At 62.0% G+C, this 20,163-nt stretch overlaps 2 protein-coding genes across 9 annotated transcripts in view; one reads left to right on the top strand and one right to left on the bottom strand.

The window, feature by feature from the left end:
- RAD54L2 (RAD54 like 2) overlaps positions 1 to 4,997 on the top strand; it is a 62,151-nt gene extending 57,154 nt beyond the window's left edge. For 3 of the 4 annotated variants that reach the window (XM_083795068.1, XM_083795069.1, XM_083795070.1), the window contains one exon: positions 49 to 4,997. In XM_083795068.1, the coding sequence (XP_083651194.1) occupies positions 49 to 1,037 (989 nt within the window). In that variant the 3' untranslated portion in view covers positions 1,038 to 4,997. The remainder of the gene's footprint in view (positions 1 to 48) is intronic. The other variant, XM_083795071.1, reaches the window with a different exon arrangement.
- LOC310879980 (semaphorin-3D-like) lies at positions 4,737 to 19,844 on the bottom strand. 5 transcript variants are annotated; one of them, XM_083795079.1, is made up of 18 exons: positions 17,381 to 19,768; positions 11,348 to 11,508; positions 9,431 to 9,572; positions 9,224 to 9,286; positions 8,937 to 9,056; positions 8,725 to 8,827; positions 8,488 to 8,649; positions 8,227 to 8,372; positions 7,710 to 7,824; positions 7,559 to 7,628; positions 7,316 to 7,460; positions 7,016 to 7,238; positions 6,808 to 6,896; positions 6,683 to 6,724; positions 6,320 to 6,477; positions 6,155 to 6,219; positions 5,895 to 6,028; positions 4,737 to 5,825 (listed from the first exon to the last, which is right to left on the bottom strand). In XM_083795079.1, exons 1-18 carry the CDS (start codon positions 17,600 to 17,602, stop codon positions 5,457 to 5,459), a joined length of 2,529 nt encoding a protein of 842 aa, XP_083651205.1. In that variant the 5' UTR covers positions 17,603 to 19,768; the 3' UTR covers positions 4,737 to 5,456. The 5 variants fall into 5 exon arrangements, with proteins under 5 accessions (XP_083651205.1, XP_083651206.1, XP_083651207.1 ...); XM_083795080.1 differs by having other exon boundaries at positions 8,488 to 8,616; positions 17,381 to 19,059; XM_083795081.1 differs by having other exon boundaries at positions 9,431 to 9,591; positions 17,381 to 19,054.
- Between the last annotated feature and the right edge of the window lie 319 nt (positions 19,845 to 20,163).

Genomic DNA, 20,163 nt, shown 5'->3' with positions numbered 1-20,163 from the left:
CTTTTTCTCCAAGGCTGTCTTTCACCTCCTCCATCTCCTTGTTTCCAGGCTCCCAGAGCTCGTCGCTGGAGTCCGCGAGCAACGGCAGTCACAGTGCCTCATCCCCGCAGCTCCCCAGCGCGGAGGAGCTCACTCGGCCCATATCCCCCGACAGCCCCGAGATCATCAGCGAGCTGCAGCAGTACGCAGAGGCAGCGGCAGCCCGGGAGTCCCGGCACAGCTCTCCCAGCACCAATGCTGCGCAAGGCCACCCTGCCCGCACGGACAACGCGCCTGGCTTGGCAGCTCGAGGAGCCGAGCAGCGTGCTGGGATTCACTGCATGGCTCCCTCCGTGTCTTCAGCCTTGCCGGCCACCAGCCAGCACGTTGATGCCCACTCGGTGTTGGACTTACGGGGCAACAAGCGCAAGTCAAGCTCGCCGTCGGCTCCGGAGGAGCAAGCCCTCAGGCAGCAGAAAAAGCGCCAGTTGCCATCATCCGTGCAGCCGTATGAACACGGGTACCCTGTCTCTGGTGGGTTCGCCATGCCTCCTGTCTCTTTAAACCACAACCTAACCCATCCATTTGCCTCCCAACCAGGAAACTCCTTGTACATGGGCACTGGGTCCTCTTACTACCAGCTGCCCAATTTACTCCCAGACCCTCATCTGGTGTTCCCTGTGACTACTGACCCTCTGCTGACAGCCGGCACCGCCAGCTCTTCTGCTGCTACCTCAGTCACCGCCAGCGTCCCCTCGTTCATGCTAAACCCTTCTCTGACGGGGGTGCTGCCCAGTTACTCGCTTCCCTTCACGCAGTCACTCCTGCCCGAGCCCAGGATGTTTGCTCCTTTCCCAGCCCCCATCTTGCCTAGCAGCCTTCCCAGGAGCATGGCATCTGCCTACCCTGGCTACATGTCCCCTCACTCGGGCTACCCGGCCGGGGGCCTCCTTCGGTCCCAGGTGCCTCAGTTTGAACCCCAGGAGGTCCCAGAGGTGGGATGCAGCTCTAATGACGAGGACAAAGACGACGATGTTATAGAGATCACAGGGAAATAATGGGCCTGGCTCCTGCTCGGTCTCAGCTCCACCAGGAGGCAAAAAGTTGCAGGACCTTCCTGGGAGTCAGGATTTCCCCTCTGGGCCACAGCAGTGGGTGGAGAAGGATGCGAAGGGTGTGGCGTGGTGTTTGTTTTCTTTTCGTTTTGTTTTGTTGTTTTTTTTTTAGCTGTCAAGGATCTGAATTGTGCTGGGAGCTGGGTGGGGGGCATAGAGCGGACCTGCAAGGGCCGGGGGGAGCAAGAGCCAGGGGAGGAGGGAAGCAGTAATGCAAACCATAGGAGTGCCTCCCTCCCACGCTCTGTCTGTCTGTCTGTCTCTGTTCTGTCTTGTCTGAAAGGGGGAGGCTTGGTGCCGTGAGTCACTGCCCTTCTCAGGCCTGGAAGCACGGGCTTGACCGCTGGCAGGGCTGAGCTCCTTCTCACACAAACTGCCTTATCTGTGAACTTCTCTCACTTGGGGAGGTGTGGGCCAGGGGGCAGTGACTCCAGCAGAGGTTGGGGACAAAGCATTTTTACTCGGGAGGGAGCGGGGGGACTTCTACATTGTGTGTGTTGGGGGGGCGGAGGGATTGATGTTTTTTTTAAAAAAAAAAAAAAAGAAAAGAAAAAAAGAAAAAAAAATCACCCCACAAACAATCTGTCAACCTCTGTCAAATTCACATGAAACTAGTGTGAGGGCTCCCCGGGCCCTTGTCGTGGGTCCCATCCAAGGTAGGTCAATCCCGTGGGGCTGCTGCCGGAGCAGCGGAGCCATGCCAGACCCGGTGGTGGCTGCTGGAGGGGAATCCTGGCGACTCCCCCAGCTCCGCGGCCCCGCCACGCTGTGCGAAGGCCGTGTCTCGCCCCGCTGTGGCCCGGTGGATCCAGGGGTCGCTGGGCTTGCTGCTGCTTCTGAACAGCACCAGGCAGTGGAGAAGGTTGGGAAGGGACGTGGTTCTGGCCCCAGTGCCCCTTGCTGGTGACCCTGATTGGAGCAACTTCCCCCTGCACAGAACCTCTACCTTAATTTATTACGTGAAGGCATAATATTTATTGTTTGGGGGGCTCTTTCCTTCGATTTTTAAATTAATTTCCATATTAAAAAAAATAATAATAAAATGCTGGCCTCCATCCTGCAGTGGTTGCTCGTCGGGTTGTCTGTGTGGGGAGAAGCAGCCAGCTGCCCCGAGCAGAGCCCAGGGGCAGGAGCAGCCGCGGCGGCTCCCTGTAGCACGCTGCAGCGACCCCCAGGAGCGTCCCCTCTGCTGCCGGGGAGCAGCTGGAGGGAGGACGGAGTCCCCTCGCCGTGTCGGGGCAGGTGGAGGAGCACATGTGGGAGCTTCTTGTGCTTGTTCCCGGTGAGGAGGAGGAGGGCGTGAGGAAGGGCTGGCCCTGGCACTGACAGCGAGCACGCAGGCTGCTCACCTCTGTGCCAGGGCTCCGGAGGAGAGGTGGCTCTGCGCAGGTCCCGTGAGCACATCTGGATGTGTGTGTGGGTATGAATGCACCGGGGTGGGGAGCTGGAGTCCGGGACCCTCTGTGTCCCATCTGGCTGTCACCAGGCCAGGTCTGTGCTCGCCGTGGGGGACTGCCCCGGAGCAGGGCTGGGATCTCGGAGCAGGGGCAGCTTCTAAGGGCGTGCTGCGAAAGCAGCAGTCGCTGGTGTTTGCTGGGACCAGCTAGGGAAGGGCAGGATGTCCTGTCATCCTCCGCCACAGGGTGAGCTGGAGCCCTCCCCTCTTGAGAGAGAAAGAGAGAGCAAGGGTGTGTGTGTGTGCACGTGTGTTACAACGACATAATAAAAAAACGTTATGGGGCTTTCCTAGTGTCTTTTTCTGTTTAATGGACATTGTCTGTCGAACATAACCACACCATTCATAGAAGCCTTAGATCAACAGTTTAGCTATGCAAATTATTTTAATTATTTTTTTAAAAAAAGACAAACATTAAAATAGTGCTTTCTTCTTTAACATATCCTAGGAGTTGAAAACCGAGGGGTTCTGAGCAAACTGCTGGACAACTTGTCTTTGGATGCACCATGGAAATAAAAATCAAACCCCCCCACAAAAGTAACAAAGCAAATTAACTGATGGTGTTCATGCAAGTTTCTCCAAAGACTTGACAGTGCTGCATCTGTGAGTCATGCCCTCCTGTGCTCTGTGTGTCCACCTCATGCACAACCCTGTGACACTGATTGTATTACGAGTTTGCCCAGATGTCCGTTGCATCCCTGTGAGGCTGTCAGATTGCCGGTGGATTTGGGGGAACGGGTCAGAGGCGAGGGCTTTCCTTGGCGAGAGTAGCAAGGGGTGAGACCTGCGGGCTTGTGAGCAGGACCCGGAGGAGGCCGGGGTGGGAGCAGACTGGCACCAGCACCCTGCTGCAGCCCAGCTCCGTGGCGCTGCTCGGTATAGCCAAGTTCCTCTGGGGGAAGCCTCCCAACGGGGCTTTTCTGCAGCCCTGTGCTGTGACAAAGCATGGAGATGTCCCTGGCACACCCGTGGGTGCTGGAGGTGGCCGTAGCCCTCAGGGAGCAGGCTGGGTGCCACCGGGTGGCCGCTCTGCTGGTGGCCTCCCTGTGACAAGCACCGGGCGCCCCGCTTGCCAAGTGCCTGCTGTGAGCCCCCGCTGCCCATCCGAGTACAGCAGGGCCCCGTGCCCCCTCCTGCTCCCTGCCAGCCCACGGCACCCTTGTGGAGAGGGGACAGGTCCCCTGCACCCCTCAGAGCCTTGGCCGGGAGGTGGCTGCCGCCCCTGGCCGTGGGGCCCTGGGGCTGCTCCTAGCTCTCCATGGGCAGGCGTGGGGATCATCCAGGGCGTTCCTGCATCAGGGGATCTCTCCGAGCTCTTACATCTCTTCTCCCATGGGTCTCCTCTCCCCTCCCCACCCTTCTCCCATCCCTGACGTGTGGTTCTGCTGCAGAGGGTCCTGTTCTGGAACAGGGGCTTTCCCCTCATGGGTTAGATCTTCCTTTTTTTGTTTTTTTGCTGCTGAATTTCTGTCTCCAAATGACCGGCTGGAAGCGGCTGCCGGCGCGCAGCAGGGCTGCGGGTGGTGCTGAGGACAGCAGTGCGGGACACTCTGCCAAAGTTTTTTGGAAGCTGAGGAAGACCTGGGGTGCCCCAGTCCCAGCAGAGAGGGGTTGGCCCATGGACGGGGTGGGGTGGGGGCAATGCAGCCCAGAGCAGCCCACGCAGGACAGGATCTGCTGGGATGCCGATGGGGTGGATATAGGTAGGCACAGAAAGGAAAATATTGCAGCAAGGAAAGGGGGCTTCACTAGAAATGATGTTATAGTTCGGCTTAATGATGTCAGCGTACGGCTGAACCCAAGAAAATCGCTCTCGGTTTGTGGCTGGCCTCCAGGCCGAAAGGGACAAGTACAGCAAACGCCTTCGCGACTGGCGTTCCGTGCCGCGCTCAGATGAATTTTGTTAATCCGGGCTTGGGAGGACTGGGAGGGAGGGTTGGGGTGGGGGAGAGGTCTCAAGGGGAACGTAGTCCAGCTAGATTTCAGTGGGGATGACGGCTCCTTGCGACTCGAGTGGAGAACACGGTCCCTTCCAAGGGGCGACAGCCGCGGCTTCCACGTCAGTGGCGTCCGGCTTGGATCTGGAGCCTCCAGCAGATCTGCGCATGCGGGGGGAGCCTGAATGAATCCATCGATGAGTCTCATTTTGTTTTTTTCTGTTGTTTTGGGGTTGTTATTATTATTGATTTTTTTTTTTTTTTTTTTTTTTACTACCGCCTTAGTTTGTGGACGGTCTTTTTGTGGTTGGAAAGAGGAGTATCTCTAGCAGGGTGGGTGGGTCGGTGCCCCACGCATGATCATGTGCTTCCCTCTTCTCTCTGTCGAACGGGACGTGCTTGCCTGATCTCCCAGAGCAGAGACTTTGAACAATTTGTTGTTTATATGATGTATTTATTTTTACTTGTGTTTCATGTCATTTTTTTAAAAAATAATAAATTGTAAGTTGGTATAACTGCCTGTTTCTGTCTTTGGAATCTGTAAAAGCAGCCTGGGCTGGGGTGGGTGGGGCTGGGCGCAGGCGTTGGGGACGACACCGGGTCCGGGGACGTGTGACCATGGCCAGGTGCTGGAGACCACGCGTGAGCATGGTTTGTTTCCATTCCCGCCCCCCCCCCCCCATCTTCATCATTGCTGCTAATAACCATCATCCCTAAGGGCTGGAGAAAACTGAGGAGAATAAATACTCTGCAGGGCGCACAAGGCTTTGTGTCTGGGAGAGCTGGTCCAGGCCGCGCGCCCTCACCCTGTCGTGCACCCTGGGGTGCGCGCAGAGGCGGAGGGGCCCGGCGTGGCTTGAGGTAGTCGCAGCGCGGCGGTTCCTGCAGTTGGACGCGTGGAGCGGTCCCGAAGCTGGCACCTGCCTGCGAGAAGGGCCAAGAGAGAGAGCAGGCGGCCCCGGCTCGCCCTTACAGCGGCTGGGGCTGCCTGCGCACGCGGCTGCTCTTGCTCTCCGGGGACCGGTGTTGCCACTTCTGGTGCCAGGCTTTCTGCCGCTGCCTTTCCTGGTGCCACAGGGCGTTGCAGTAGGTGTCGAGGCTGGTGCCTGGTGCCCCCAAGGCTCGCGGGTCCGTCCGGGGGCCCTCGACCCCCTTGCTGCGTCGGTACGGCGGCACCTCCATCGCTTCGTGCTGGATGACGCGGAGGCTGTAGCGGGTGAGGGGCCGGGAGAAGGAGCGCTCCACGGCCTGGCACTCATAGGTGCCGGCATCCTCCCTGCCCAGCTGGCGGATCAGCAGCCCCTGCTCCAGCACCACGAAGTGGCCGCCAGTCCTGATCTGGTGCATGGAAAGAGTCAGGTCACCGTCCCCGAGCCGCCCCGCGTCCCCTCCCTGCTGTCCCCGCACCTCGCTCAGCCCCAACCCCTCGCCGCGCCGTGCCAGCCACCGGATCGTCGTCTGCGGGGAGCGCGCCAGGCACTCGAGGAAGGTGGAGTTCTTCTCCACGCCGAAAACCAGCTTCTCCGTGGCCACCGCTGTCCCTGCACGGGGGTGGGACAGGGTCAGCGCGCGGCACCCAGTGCAGGGACGATGACAGAGGGCGCTGGGGGCTTTCCTGGTGCCCTGCTGCCCACTCATCCCAGCATCGCCCTGGGGCTGGTGCTCACCTTCTGCCGTATCCTGGCACTGGCTGAGCACATCGGGCTTCAGCACGTCCTGGCACCGGGCACGCCTGTGGGAGGGTGGACAGGACCATGGTGGCACCCAAGTGGTGGCACCCACCACCGTCTGTAGGCTGCCCCTGCGCAGGGCTGGCCCCAGCGGGTGCTCACCTCTTCTCTGTGAGCAGGTGCGGGGCGCAGGTCTTGCCGTCCCAGGTGCAGTAGGGGTCCCTGGCCAGGCAGCAGTCCGTGCAGGTTTTGCCGTAGAGCTCGCAGCGGTACAGGGCGAGCTGGAGCAGCCCGTGGGTGCTGCTCACCAACAGCTCCTGCTGCTCAGGCAAGCAGAATGGCAGTGCTCAGCACCGTGCCGGGCTGAGGCTGCCGGGAGGTATGGGGACAGCGGGACAGAGCCAGCCACCAGCAGCCTGCTTGGTGGGAGCAGGACCCCGCCACATGCAAGCCCTGGGGCCAAGGGATGCTGAGGCTGGAGCGAGTACCCCGTCCCTTTAGGTACCAGTGTGAGGGAGGACTCACCCGCTTCGGTGACAGCTTCATGTCCAGGATGGGAGAAGGTGCCTGGAAGAGAGGAAGAGGTTCCAGTGAGGCTGAGGGCTGGGGTCCCTGGTCCCACCTCCTCCCGCTCCCACTCTCTGCTGTACCTTAGAGACGCTGATCTCCTCCAGGTTAATCACCTCGGTGCCGTGGCTCCCCGCACTGGCCAGCCCCACCTTCAGAACCTTACCCTCATCTGCCAAACACAGCGGGAGAAGGAGCTGGCGGGGCCGGGCTCCCCGGGGCTGGGGGGACACTCCTGCCACCCAGCCACCGTGTGACGAACCCGGCCCCAGAGCTGGGCTGAGGCCCTACCCGTGCCGAGGAAGAGCACGTCGTAGTGCCGGCTCTCTGTCTCCAGCCGGTGCACCAGCAGCCGCCGCAGCCGGTAGGGAACGTTGACCCTCACCAGGACGGGCTGGCGGCCCTCCGGCTGCACGGGCTCCCACATCAGCTGGTGGGAGCGCACGAAGCTGATCACCTCGTCGGGGAAGTCCTTGGTGGAGCGCAGGAGGGGGTCGTACGTCTCGCTGGGGCACTGAGGCGACACGAGGGGCCGGGTCACTGCCAGGCCGGCCCCTCCTGCCGCCACCCGCTGCCCTCCCGGCTCCTTACCATGCCGGGCCGGGGGTAGGGGACACGTCCCTTGTATTCCACCCAGCGGTAGTCGAATCCCTCCTTGTGCGCGAAGGGGCCGCTGAAGGCCGCTCTGATGGCAGCCATGGAGTAGACGCACACCGCGGAGCCGCTGAAGACACCGCTGCGGGGCGGCCGTCAGCGTCCCTGCTCCGCCGCAGGCAGCCGCGGCGAGGGGCTGGGGGGGGTGCTGGGCTGCCCCGTGCCTGGGCACGGGCTCACCTGGAGACCGTGAAGAGGCCGAAGATGAGGGGATTCTGAGGGTCCCGGGTGCGGAGGAGGAAAACATCCTCTGCAAAGAGAGAGGTGGAGCTGGAGCCAGAGGTGCAGGGGGGCTTTCCCGGCCGGGCAGCTGGGGCAGGCTGCCACTCACCCAGCTGGTCAAAGTGCGTCTGGGTGCCCTGCGGCCCCGGGATGGAGCACACCAAGCGGGCCTTGAGGAACGTGCTCCAGCGGTTGATGAGGCTGCGCTTCCCTCCGACGTCGTTCTGCCGGGCAACGAGAGCTGCACCCACGCCAGCCCCACCAAGCCACCCCTACGGCTGTCCCCGCAGCGGGACACCTGAGCCCCCGCAGTGACAGCCCCAGCCTTGCTCCTTGCCCCTCTATGGGGTGCCCAGGGGTGGGAAGGTGCCGGGGGAGCCGCCGAGTGGGGCAGGGGACTTGGGGCTTTCTCACTGCTATGCAGCAAAGCATAGGCAGAGGTGGGACCCAGGCTCCTGCTCACCAAACCAGCACACAATGGTTAAGGTTGGAAGGGACCTCTGGAGGTCCCCTGGCCCAACCCTAACAAAGGGACAATGGCTTTTCACAAGGCAGCGCTCCCGGCACGGTGGCAAAGCTTGCCTTGTGTGATCCCAGCTGTGGCACACCAGCCTTAGCCCACTGACCTTGCAGACCCGGGCCACCCTAGCATGGATGTGCCGCCTGTCCCACTGCCCAGCCTCCAGGGCCGTCTCGCGGAAGAAGACGTAGACCTTGTCATCGTGCGGGTTGTAGGTGTCGGGGATGGCGAAGGCACCCACAAACGCAGGCTCTGGAAGCGATGGCGTGCTATCGCCCCGTGCCTGCGGCTCCCTGTGCAGGTGGGCCCCCTGCCACAGGGGAGGAGATGGGACCAGGGCACCGTGCCGAGCACAGCCCCCTCGTACCGTGCAGCCAGTGGTCCTGGTTCTGCTCCGTGCGGATGTAGCTCTGCTCGGCCCCCCGCACCCAGGTCCGGAAAAAGGCGGCGCTGCTGCCCATGAAGTCACTGGAGGTGCCCGAATACATCTCCCCATCTGTGGGGTCAGCGGGGGGGGTGCATGGAGGAGCTGGGGGCGCAGCCGTAGGACCCCCGCATGCTGCATCCCCAGGGAGCCCCAGCTCCCTGCTCCCGCAGCCCTTACCGACAAGGAGCGCGGTGAAGGGCTGGCGGGGGCTGTACGGGCACCGTCCTCGCCCCGACTGCAGGGAGTGGGTCACCAGCCGCATCAGGGAGGCCCCGGCACCCTGCCAGAGCCCAGGGGGAGATGTCAGCTCCGCCAGCCGATGGACAAGGGAGCATCAAGGGCACTGGGTCCCTCTGCAGCGGGGCCGCAGCTCACCGGGTGCCGCTCACCTTGCCCCGGGCTCCCAGCTGGACGAAGGCACAGACGGGCTGGTAGGAGCCCGTCCCGCAGGCAAACACGTGGCTGCTGTTGTAGGGCTGCAGGAGGCGGATGAAGTTGGCGCACTCGGTCTGCCCAAGGGGAGGGAGATGGTTGTTGGCAGGGAGGACCCAAGCCGGCGCGCTTGCAGGCAGCCCCCCACATGCCACGGACGCCCCACAGTTTGGGGTGTCTGGGTGCTGAGTGCCTGCGCCGAGGCACAAAAAGCCCCGAGCTGGGGACTCCCGGCCCTGCTTACCTCTACATCCTTCCCCGCCAGCCGGCAATGTTCAACCTGCTCCCTGGAGGCTGGCCAGAAGATCTGCGACAGAAGCGCCCCAGGCGCGGGCAGCAGCACATGTTTGGGACAACTTCAGGGGACGTGGCCCTGGGTGCCAGAGCTGCCCCTGGAGAAAGCGGGCAGCCTGGCCCAGGACCACGTCTGCACCCCCTGCCCAGCACTGACCTTCTCGGGCTCTCTGCCAGGATGGTCGAGATGTAGCAGGAAGATGTGGTTTTTGGCTCCCACCATCAGCCAGGCCCTGTCTTCATCCAGCAGGAGGGCTTGGAAACCCAGCCCGTCCCCTGAGGTCAGCAAGAGGCGGGAGCTGTTGGATTTCAGCAGGTCTGAGGAGCATGAGGTGGGAGGAAGGGCAGCCCGTCAGGGAGCTGTCCCTCCCTGCACGGCCCTGGGCCACGCGGGCTGGGGCAGTTTGCTGGGGGCTAAGCGAGGGAAGGCCCTGCTGGAGCCGTGTGGGCACGGCTCCATCCGAAGCAGCTGGGAGATGGAAATGGCAAGGAAGGAGATGCCGGCCTCCTGCTGCAGGCACCAGTACCTGCCTGGGCCTGGGGCAGGGATTTCCAAGCTGAACGGCATCAGCAGCTGCATTCCCCTCCCTGCCCTTGCCGTTGTTGCTGGGGTCCTCAGAGAGGACGGGGCTGGCACCCCCACGTCCCGCCGGCACAGTGGCTGAGACGGTGGGTGAGAAACATCCTCTCCTTTGTGCTCATTATCTCCCAAGGCCAGCGTGCTTTTCCTTGCTGTCAAGACCACTGCGAAAGCCCTGTCCCGTCCGCTACCTTTGCGGCTGCACCCTCAGAGCAGGGTGACCCGGGGCTTCCTGGGGTCACCGCCCGGCTGCACGGGGCGCAAGGAAGAGCCGGCCCCACAGGACATCCCCACAGCCCAGGGGAAGCCAGGCTCTGAGTCTCTGAGGGGTTTCCATCCCCTCACTGCCGTGGGCTGATAAGAGCTGCACCGGAGACGTCTTCGGTGCCGGTAACCCACCGAGCCCCCGTGCCACCAAATGCAGCAGCTTCTGGCCCTGCCACCAGCAGCGGCAGGGGACCAGAGCCCAGCAGAAGCCCCGTTTGCCAGCCCCCAGCTGTGCCAGCCCCGGTCGGTGCAGCAGCAGGCATCCTGGGGCTGGGGCAGGGCAGCAGAGAGGCTCAGCCCTGGCCAGCAGCGGGGCTGTCCCGTCGTGACCCCCACGGTCACCTCTCGCCCGGCCAAGCCCCCTCCCCAGCAGGGTGGAAGCCGCCAGCGCCGCTCCTGGCCCCGCGCCCCGTGCCCCATCCTTCCTCCACTCCCACAGCCTCCGCTGCTGTCATTTCCTCCTTGCAGGCTGCTTGCGTCTTCCCCCCCTGCCCCCCTGCCTCCCCCATGCTGGGGCCTGACGTGAGGCAGGCGGGCTCTCAGAGGTCCTTTCATTTGATTTCGATTTTTTTTTTCTGAAGTTTTTTTAAACCTGAGCTCCTTGCGCCATTGTGTCCTTGAACCTGCCCGTTGCTGTCCCTGAGTCACATCCCCTGCCGCAGTTCCCATTGTCCTCAAGCCCTCCTGATGCTGGGAGCTTCCTCTCCTGCCTCTGCCCAAGACCAGAGAGCTGCTGGCACGTCTGGCCATGGGGCTTTGAAGGCAGAGTCCCTCCGTGTTCCCAGCTGTTCTCCAAGGAAGGACCAAAACCTGGCCCTGACACCTGCTCCTGAGCTGGGCCACCAGCAGGACCATTGCTGCTGGGGATGCCCCGTGGCACCCAGAGGTGCACCCACCTCCGTGGCAAGCCCACCCCATCCCCAGGCTGTCCGGGGCCCTGCTCCAAGCCCTCAGCACAAACAGAGCCTGCCCTGAAGCCCTCACAAAATAATTACAGGCAGCAGAGGTGCAGTGGGAAGCACAGGGAGATGGCTGCTTCACCTGGACTCAGGCGGGTGGCACAGGAGGGATGGGCTTCGTGAGAGGGACATGGGGCAGAGGGCGGCTGCTGGGGGACATCGGCGCGATGGCGACGCCGTGGCCACGTCACCCTCCTGCCCCGTCACCCTGCCCGTGCCCAGGCTGGGAAAACACAGCCCAGCGCCTCCGGAGACGCGTTCCCCTTACCTTTGTAGGCGACACGGAGGCGAGGGGCGTGCTGCTTCCATGCCCCGGCGGTGTCCGGCTGCGGCAGCAGGGCGCAGAGCAGGAGGGCAGCCAGCGGCAGCCTGCGGCCACAGGGAGCCCCCGTCCTCGCCATCGCGCCGCCGCGGTGCTGCCGCCTTCAGCTGCGAGGGGAGAAAGGTTGGGGAAATGCAGGGGGCGGCCATGGGGAGGGACACGGGAGCTGCCCCGCACCCAGGCACGCTTCTGGAAGCCCCCCCGGCCCCTTCCCCTGCCCATCCCGGGTGCACCCAGGACCTCACGGCCTCGGTCGCTGCCCCCTGTGTGCCCTGGAGGGGCAGGTGGCAGGGCCGGCTGCTCCCAGGTCAGGACAGTGAGACATTTCTTGTCCTGCTCATGGATGTCCTGCATTGCAGCAGCTCTGATAACCACACTCTTGCTGTGCTTTCAGCTCTTTTGGGTCCCACAGTTGAAGGGTTTTAAATGAGCATGGAGGCTTTAGGTGCAAGGGCTGGGGGCTTTCTGCAGGTCTGCGCAGGAGCAACCACACAGCCTGGGAGCCGAGCACCTCCAGCTGCCCTGTTCCCTCTCTCCCACAAGAAGGAGCACTCAGCTGTGCCTTCAGACAAGGTTTGGGGCTCTCAGGGCCTCCCAGATCCCCCCCCGCCACCCCAGGGCTCATCCAGAGGTTGTGCCCAGGATTTGGCAGGAGGTTTATTTTACCAACATGCACAGGGTTGCTGGAGAAGCAGGGAAAAGTCCAGCCTCTAACTGCAGCTTTCTACAAACGCAGGACGCTTGCGTGACCCAGAACGTTTGCCAAGGTGGCTCCAGGACCCTGAGGGTGGCAGCCAGGGCACAGCCACCTCCCTGGGGACACGGGGGACAGCCCCAGGCAGCGGGGACACAGGGGTGGCACATCCCTCGTCTGCTGCACTGCGAGACCCAGCGGCAGCTTCGTGCCAACGGGAGCATCCTGGCTGCGGAGGGGTTGGAAAAGGGCAGGGAGGGCGCAGCCCCAGGCCATAACCCCAAATTTCTCCTGGAGGAGAGGAGCTGGTCCCTGCAGAGTTTACACTGTGAGAGGGAGAGCGGGTGTCTCACGGATGGAAACAAGCTGCGGGTGATGAATCCAGGGCTAAATTAAACACTCCCGACAGCTTTAAATAATCAACTGTCCTGAGCTGGGACTGTTTTTATCGGGGCTTGGAGAGGGAGCTGCTGATGAGGGCAGGCTGCCGGGCCAGGGGAATTTCAGCAGGGTAATTCCTTCCTGGGGCTCCCACTCTCTGGGTGCTGCGGGACTGCGGGGGCTTTTCCTTCAGAGACCGGGTCCTGCAGAAGGTCTTGCAGGAGATGGAGCAACACCAGGAAGAGGAAAATCCCTCCAGTTTACAGCATGCTCTGAAACGTACAGAAAATACAAGCTCGCTTGTGAAAGCGATGCCTCAGAGAGGCAAATTTCCAGGGCGGAAGGGCCCCGGCAGCAGCTCCATCCCCAGGGACGGAGCGTGCCGAAGGAGAGCTCGGCACCAATCCCCTGCCAAGTGCCAGCCCCACAGACCCCGATTGTCTGGCGGTTAATCCAGAGCCCCGCGCTCAGGACGTCGCCTTCTTGAGTTACAGCCTGGGGCCAGCCGCGGGCTGCAGAGGGGCCCCAGCAGCTGGGGGAGCCGGGGGGAGATAGACCTGGGTGCCTGGGCTGGGAAACGGGGTGAAACCCAGCGGCCAGCAAGGGCAGGCGGATGGGATGGCTGCCGCCACGCCGCGCCCCCATCCTTCACCTCCCCACGGCTCTCGTGGGCGCTCGCGGCTCCACCTGGCCGGCGATGCGCGCTGCGCGCTCGGTGGTGCCCCGGTGCTTGTCACTGAGGCCACGTCCACCAGCGGCAGGGCTCGGCGCAGCCCTCCGTCCCTCCCCGGGGTGTGATGGATGCCCCGGCAGCTGCTGCGCCCCGCTCGCCGCGCCGTCACGCAGCGGCAGCTGTCGGCCTTGTCCCGTGGGGGGCAAAGCCATAGGCGTGCCCCCCCCCCCCCCCAGCCTTCCCCCGGAGCTGGGGTTGGGAGCAGAGCCCTCCACGGGGTGGGGATGGGTGCTGACGGAGTGGGACCCCAAAAGCAGAGCTGGGGTGGCAGTGGGGCACTGAGGCGCTGCCTGCAAATGGCAGGGTGAGATAAATCCCCTGGTAAGCTGGGTCACACACGGCCAGCAGCCCTAAAAGCTGGGGAAGGGGGCTGAGAACCCCCCAGGGCTGGGTCCCCCAAGCCTCAGGACCCCTGGGGCACAGCCGCATTCCCGGGTGCTGCCCACACCCTGGCGCAGCACGGGGCCGAGCCCAACACTTGTCACTTGCCCACCACATGGCCCGACACCCGATATGGAGGCTCACCCCGCCACGGGGCCGTTTTCCCAGCTTTCCGAGCCAGGCACGGGCTCAGATGTGAGCGGGGCTCCGCGGGCCGGAGACCGAGAGGCAGCTGGCCAGCTCCGCAGGCAGGGAGCCCCCATGCTCCGGGCTGGGCTGAGGTCTTCTCCAGCACCCCCAAAGCAGACCCCACCGCAGCCTTAGGCTGCCGTGGCATCTGGCAGAACCCCTGCCTGCTCCCTAAAGCACACTTGTGTTTTTTTCCTGACTGCCTCAGCCCTTCGGGCAGGGATGCTCAGCGCCTCGCCAGGAGCTGCTCTGCTTTCCCCCAGCTCCAAAGCCGGGGCTCAGGCAGGAGCTGGCCACAGAGCACCTGCTCCTCTGTCACTCCCATTCCCTGCCACCCGCCCCAGAGAGACGGGGCTGTCACCCTGCCTCCCAGCACCGGGCAGCTCAAAAATTGTTTTCTTTTCATCAAATGCAGGCCTGCTCCCTGCCCTCCTGTGCTAACTGGAAGAGGTTGAGCAGGCGTGGGGGGCTTGGCCAGAGAAAGTATTTTAATGAGGATGGAGGCAGCCTGCATGGCCGCCTGCTTCATCTCAGAGCCTCTCGCTTGCAGCTGCTGGGTAGTTACAGCTGCAAGGCTCTGCCCTGCCAGCCTCGGGCCCCTTCGCAGCCCCCAGTGTCTGCCCTTGGCTCCAGCACACTGCTGCCTGCGTCCCAGCGAGGATGAGGAGGAGGAGGGATGCAAAGTGAAGGGCCACGCTTTTGCATGTGGCCAAGGGTACGTCCCAGGGCACTCGCAGCTCTGAGCGGGGGCAGCGTGGGAAGAACAGTACTTCTCCCCACCAACAATGGACAGATTGAAACTGAAAGTCTATTTCTTCTTTTTTTTTTTTTTAGTTCTCCTCACGCTGGCCAAATGAGCTGACATCAGTGATCTCCTCCTGGAAAACAGGGAAACAAACCTTAGCCCGCTGGTGGGAGCAGCAAAGTTGCTTCCGCACACAATAAGCGGCAGCCTGCCAGCGTGCTGGATGAGAACAATAACCCCACGCGGACATGTGCCTGCGAACCGCATTGTTTGAGGGAAACCACATCCTGGGCAGGCTCCCAGCCCGGCTTGCCACGAGTGCCGCAGCAGCCGTGCCGTGCCGTGCCGTGCCGGTCCGTGCCAGTCCGGGTATGGCGGTGCCGGTACTGCAGGCGCGGCTCCGCCGGGGCTGTACCAGGATTGCACGGGGTCACCGAGCGTGGCGATGGCACATTCACGTGTGTGCCCATCCTGTGATGCCCGCAGCGGGGAGCAGTGAAGGCTTATCTCCACGGTGCTCGTGGAGGTCGAGGTTGGTGGCAGCCAAGGCTCAGGGCAGGCCCTCGCATACCCCCCGCGGCTCGGTGGCCGGCTGCAAGCTGATGCCCGATTGTCACAGCTGCCATTTGGGGTATTCCCAAATGTCTGGGGCATATCCCATACGCATGATGTCTCTAGGGGTGCAGAGCACCTCAGTCCCTGGCCCTCCTGTGCAGACCATGGCAAGGCTCCTCAAAAAGTGAGGGGGGGGGGGGTGCTCAGTCCCCATCCCCAGCCTGCCCCATCCCGGCTGTTTTTTTCAGCCGGTGCATCCCAACACCTTTGCCGTGCTGGCTTTCAGCAGCCATCTGTAGCTGCAAGAGCCTGTGAGACCTAGCTACCCTGTGCCCTCAGGGACACCCCTTGCTGTAATACCAGCCACAGTGGGAGTAGAGCAAACACTGAGGAAGAGGCAGCCCCGAGCGCCCGGCAGCCACAGTTTATAATAAATCCTTGTCCGCGCTGTAAACAGTCCCCGAGCGGGTGTCAGAGGAGCACAGCAGGCGGCGGGGAAGCCAGCAACACGCGCCTGTGATAAGGGCTGCCAGCCCCCGTGGCCGGGCGGCTGGGGTCTGCCGAGAACATCTTTAGCAGCACCTTCTGCTGCGGCTGCGGCCACCCCGGGTGGGCACTGCCCCCTACACGCCCTGGGGGTTTTCCTGTCTAAATCCTGACCAACGAACCAGAGCGAATGAATGAGCCCTGCCTTGCGTCCTTGTGGAATTCGGCAAGATTAGATTAGGGATGAATGCTTCCCGTATTTTCTTACAGCAGTGGTATCTGTGTTGTCAAATTGTATCTATCTGTGTTTTCAATATCTGTGAATTTTCAATACCTGTGTTTTCAATACAAATCTCTGGCTGATAAACCATAGGGGCGTTTGTTCGTTTTTCGGGGACATTCAGTGCCCTTAGCTCCGCAGGAGACATTTATGCACTCCAGCAATTACCGTACTGCAAGCTGTGGATTTCGGCACGCCGGGCACCGCAGCGGTCGGGGCATTACGACAGTGCTGTCCTCCTGCTGTCCAGGCACTGCCAGCAGGGTGCTGCGGGGACGGCAGTGCCTCCTCTGGGAGCGGATGGAGCAGGTGGCACACTTCTGTCACGTTGTGCCATCAGTCCCTTCCTAACGGTCCCCGCACCTCTCTCACTGCGTTGTTTTTCTGGATGGATTTGGTTTTCTACAGGCACTTCTCCCACGGCACTTTCCCCTCCTCCCTTGGGCACGAAGCTGCATCCAAAAGGCACTGGGTTCCTGGATCTCGTGCTGCCCTCCAGCCTCGCACCCCCAGCGAGTCCTTCTGGGCATCAACCAGCTCATCAGCCACGGCAGTAACCTGGGGCAGCTGGGCTAACAAAGCCTGCTTATTACAAGCATCATTTCCCCCGGACAGGGCATTGCGCGCTGTCACACTTTGCACCGGTGGAGGTCTTGTTCAAAGGACAGGAAGAGATAAACGTCCCTGCTTTCATTTAAGTCAATCGAGTGCTTTGCTATTTGTGTCTGTGCATAAGTGTTTAGCCTTCTCCTCGCCATCCTCAAACCGAGTGTCACCAGACCGCCGCACCGCAGCACCCAGCTCCTTGGCCAGCCCCAGCCCTGTCCTGAGACCCTCGGAGGCGACAGGGCAGGGGCTAAACCTCCCTGCCACCCCCTCGCTGTCCCTCCTGCTCCGTTCCCTCCCTGCCTGCTCCATCAGATGGCCCGAAATGAGGCATTTCTCCTCTGCGAGGCTGTCACAGCTGCCTGGAGGCAAGCGATCGATTTTCATTTGGGGGTGGGGGGATCCAACAAAGCCGCCTCCGGCCGGCAGAGAGGTCCCCAGACGGGAGCAGCCGCTTGGATAAACCTGCCAGCAGTGTCCAGGTGAAACAGCCCCCAAAAAATCACTTTGGAGATCGAGAGTTTAACAGTACAAATAAAAGCTTTACGGTCCAGACAACTCCTGGGATCAAGTTAAGGCGTTAACAGATAAGAGCCCACAAAGATCATCACCAGAAACTTTTTCAATGCACGCTATGGCAAGCCGAGTGGCAGAACAATCTCTGCTCTCGGTTTTGGAGTTGGCAGAAGATTAATCACTCAAAAGCCGCTCTGCATAAAGACATAAAGTGCACCAAGCCCAATTTAAGCCCAGAGAAGCGCTCATTTACACAGGGTCAAGCCTGCTCCGGCTGTCCGCTCTGCACCGGAGCCGCTCTGAGCTGGAAATGGCAGCACGGTTTCGTTCCACCGGGAGGGAGAAACAATGCCGAATATTCCAGCCGGCCCTGCCAAGCGCACGAGCAATTAAAAAGTTCCTTCGTTACTCACCGAGCAGCCCGGCGGACCCCACGGGCAAGAAGCTGCGGGCGCCCCCCGCACCGGCTGCAGCGCGCGGAGCTGGGCGCGCAGGGTGGGGCCGGGGGCCGGGTGGGCCGGAGGCGGCCTCCATTCATAAAAGCAGCCCCGGGACCATCTGTCCCGGTGCCGAGTGTCCTGCTCGGCCCCCATCCTGCCTGCCGGGCCCGCGGATCTGCGAGCGGCAATTGCCATCTAGCGGCGCCCGCGCCGCTCCAGCCCCTGCTGCAGCGCAGGCAGGGCTGCCAGGCTCGCCTTAAGTCACCAGAAGCGACGCTGCTTTTCCCCTTAATTTTTCATTCCCTCGGCTCAAGGCGTACCTCAGAGGGGTGGAACAGCGAAACAGCTCATCGGGTGCCTCTGCCAAACGTGTCTGCTGCACAGGGGGCTGGGGACGGGGAAGGGCGCTGTGCGGGTGCTGTTCCTGTGCTGCATTCACAAAGGAAACCCCTTCTCCCCAAGGGGCTCCAGAGGCTGAGTGTCAGGGAGAGAAGGAGGTTGTGTTCATCTGGACGGATCCAGGCTCCTGCGTGCCTGCACCAGCACCGTGCTGGCTGCGAGGGCCGGCACAGCCCAGGGCCGCAACGTATGTGCTATGCATCTACAAGGGCTTTCCCAGTTTCTTGGGCCTACTCCGGTCCCGTAGGCTGGACGCCCACGAGCGCTTGGAGAGCGTTAGGTGCATTCCTGGAGCACGTTTGGTTTGGTTTCATCTGAAAGGAATCCAGGCTCTCCTGAGTCCGAGCTCTCCAAAGCCACTCCAGGATGAGATCCAAAGTGCAGCAAGTGGGGGAAGCTGGGAGATCAGTTTCAAAACTGAACCCTGCTCCAAATTAACGTGCTGGAACGCATGCAGCCTAGCAGGGCTTTTGGGAGCAGGGGCTTCACTGTCCAACGCCCCACCGCCAGTGCACTGACCAGGCCATTTCCTAAGTCCTGGCCCTCAGAAAGGCCCCGGGGATGAGAGCAAGTCCCAGGGTCAGAGGCAGCTTTGTCAGCAGCTCATTTGTAGGGGCTCCGTCCCACTGCCCCTGACCTGCTTGCCCCCCATGGCGGCCAGGGCAGTGACGGGACACTCACCACTTGCCGCAGCAGAGGCGGTGGCGAGGCGGTGGCACGAGGCAGCTCCAGAGGTGAGCCCTGAGCTTTCCCCCAGCTCGGGGCCGTTTCTGGACAAGCCCATCCTCCCATTGTGCTGCCTGCAGGCCTCGGTCTCCTGGGTGTGCGGGACGCTCATTTCCCAGCTTCCTTGAAGCACACCCAGGCGCTCGGCAGGAAGGCGAGGTGCACTTTAGCAGCTGGAAGCCATCACCAGGCCTCTCCTACATAGGAAATGGGTGAATCCTGGCCAGCCCTGTGAGGCTGCTGACCTGGGGTCCTCCCTGCTGACACCCACCCTATGCCAGGGCGGAGGCTCCATGCTTCCCGGGTAGGAGATGCTGGGAAAAGCAAGAGCGCACCGTGGAGGAACCCCCATGCTCAGGAGAAAAAGAGGAGCCCCAAAGATGCAGGGCATGAAGTTGGATGGGGTCCTGTGCCCCCTCCCCGAGCAGGGCCAGCCTCACCCCAAGCCATTCGGGGCCAGGTGACACCTGGGGGAGGCTGGGCCCCCTCCAGGAGCTGAGCACGCTGCACCGTGGCCAAGGAAAGAGAAAAAGGGCAGAGAATTGGGGGGTTTGGGGGCGGGGAGCCTTCCTCCCTCCCAGCTCGTGCGGAGGCTGGGGTGACACCTCCCCGTGGGTCACTCCACCTTCATGTGTGCACTGTGCTCAGAGAAACACTGTGCAGGGCTGGCGGGCTGAGTCCCGGTGTGTTACCGCCCTCCCAAAGCCAAATGCAGCTCCAAAAAGGTTTTCTTTGTGAAAAAAAACGTGAAGCCCCTCGATTTGCCTCCCTGGATTGGGGGGTGCTGCATCAGGCTGAATGCTGCCAGCAAGGGGAACCAGCCCTGCCCCGCCGGCCTGCCCGGGGCCGAGGAGCCCCAGCTGGCTCCGAGCCGGTGGCACTGCTCTCCCCGCTGCAGGCAGCTGATGCTCTCGATTACAGCCCCGCTGCGTGGCATGGGTTGCTTCTGGGAAACCTCCTCCTTGCCCCGTGCCAAGCCCTGTGGCTGGGTTCAGGTACGTGCCTCGCTTGAGGCATTAAATTACCGAGCATGGCAGAGCATAGGAGGGGTCTTGTACCTCTGGCTGGGGGGGTGCTCGGGGGTCTGGGCTTCTGCATGGCCGTGTGGAGGCTCTCAGCCTTGTTCTGGCTGACCTCTGGGGTCTTCCAGCGGGCACAACCCCAGTCATAACCACGGAGAACACAGATACTTGAAGAGGAATTATCTGGTATCAAGGTCTCATCTGAAAGGTTGTAATCTCTTGGTAAATAAGAGCTTTTTTTTTTTTTTTTTTTTTGAAAGCACACTGCCAAGCACCATCCTGCCACTATATTTAGCTTTTAAATTAGCTGAGCCCTTCGTTTGCAGAGGGGTCGAGCCTCTCCCCAGCGGCACAGCCTGGACACGCACCGTGCCTGTGAAGGATGATCCCCTGCACTGCACCTCCCGGGGTAAGGCAGATGTGAAAAAGCTGTCAGCACCCATGGGTGTAAATTTGGCAGGGCCTGGGTGGGTTACGGCCCTGGGGGTGCAGCACGGAGCCACCTCCTGGCTGTGCCTTCGTGGGCCAGGTCCCTGCACATGGCAGAGACGGGCACCAAAACGTGACCCAACAGCTGCATTTGGTGCATTCAGCAGGAAATCCCTAGGA

The sequence above is a fragment of the Anser anser genome, assembly GCF_964211835.1.
Source record: "Anser anser genome assembly, chromosome: 12".
NCBI lineage: Eukaryota > Metazoa > Chordata > Aves > Anseriformes > Anatidae > Anser > Anser anser.
Note: the sequence above shows the minus strand (reverse complement) of the source record. Positions and strands in the feature narration are given on the sequence as shown.

What these genes read in the sequence shown, in the direction of transcription:
- LOC310879980 (XM_083795079.1), bottom strand. Translation starts at nt 17,602, where the DNA reads ATGGCAATTGCCGCTCGCAGATCCGCGGGCCCGGCAGGCAGGATGGGG. An exon ending in CGTGCTCTTCCTCGGCACGG is followed by an intron (nt 6,897 to 7,015) that starts GTAGGGCCTCAG and finishes TGTGTTTGGCAG; the next exon opens with ATGAGGGTAAGGTTCTGAAG. An exon ending in TGAAGCTGTCACCGAAGCGG is followed by an intron (nt 6,478 to 6,682) that starts GTGAGTCCTCCC and finishes TTGCCTGAGCAG; the next exon opens with CAGGAGCTGTTGGTGAGCAG.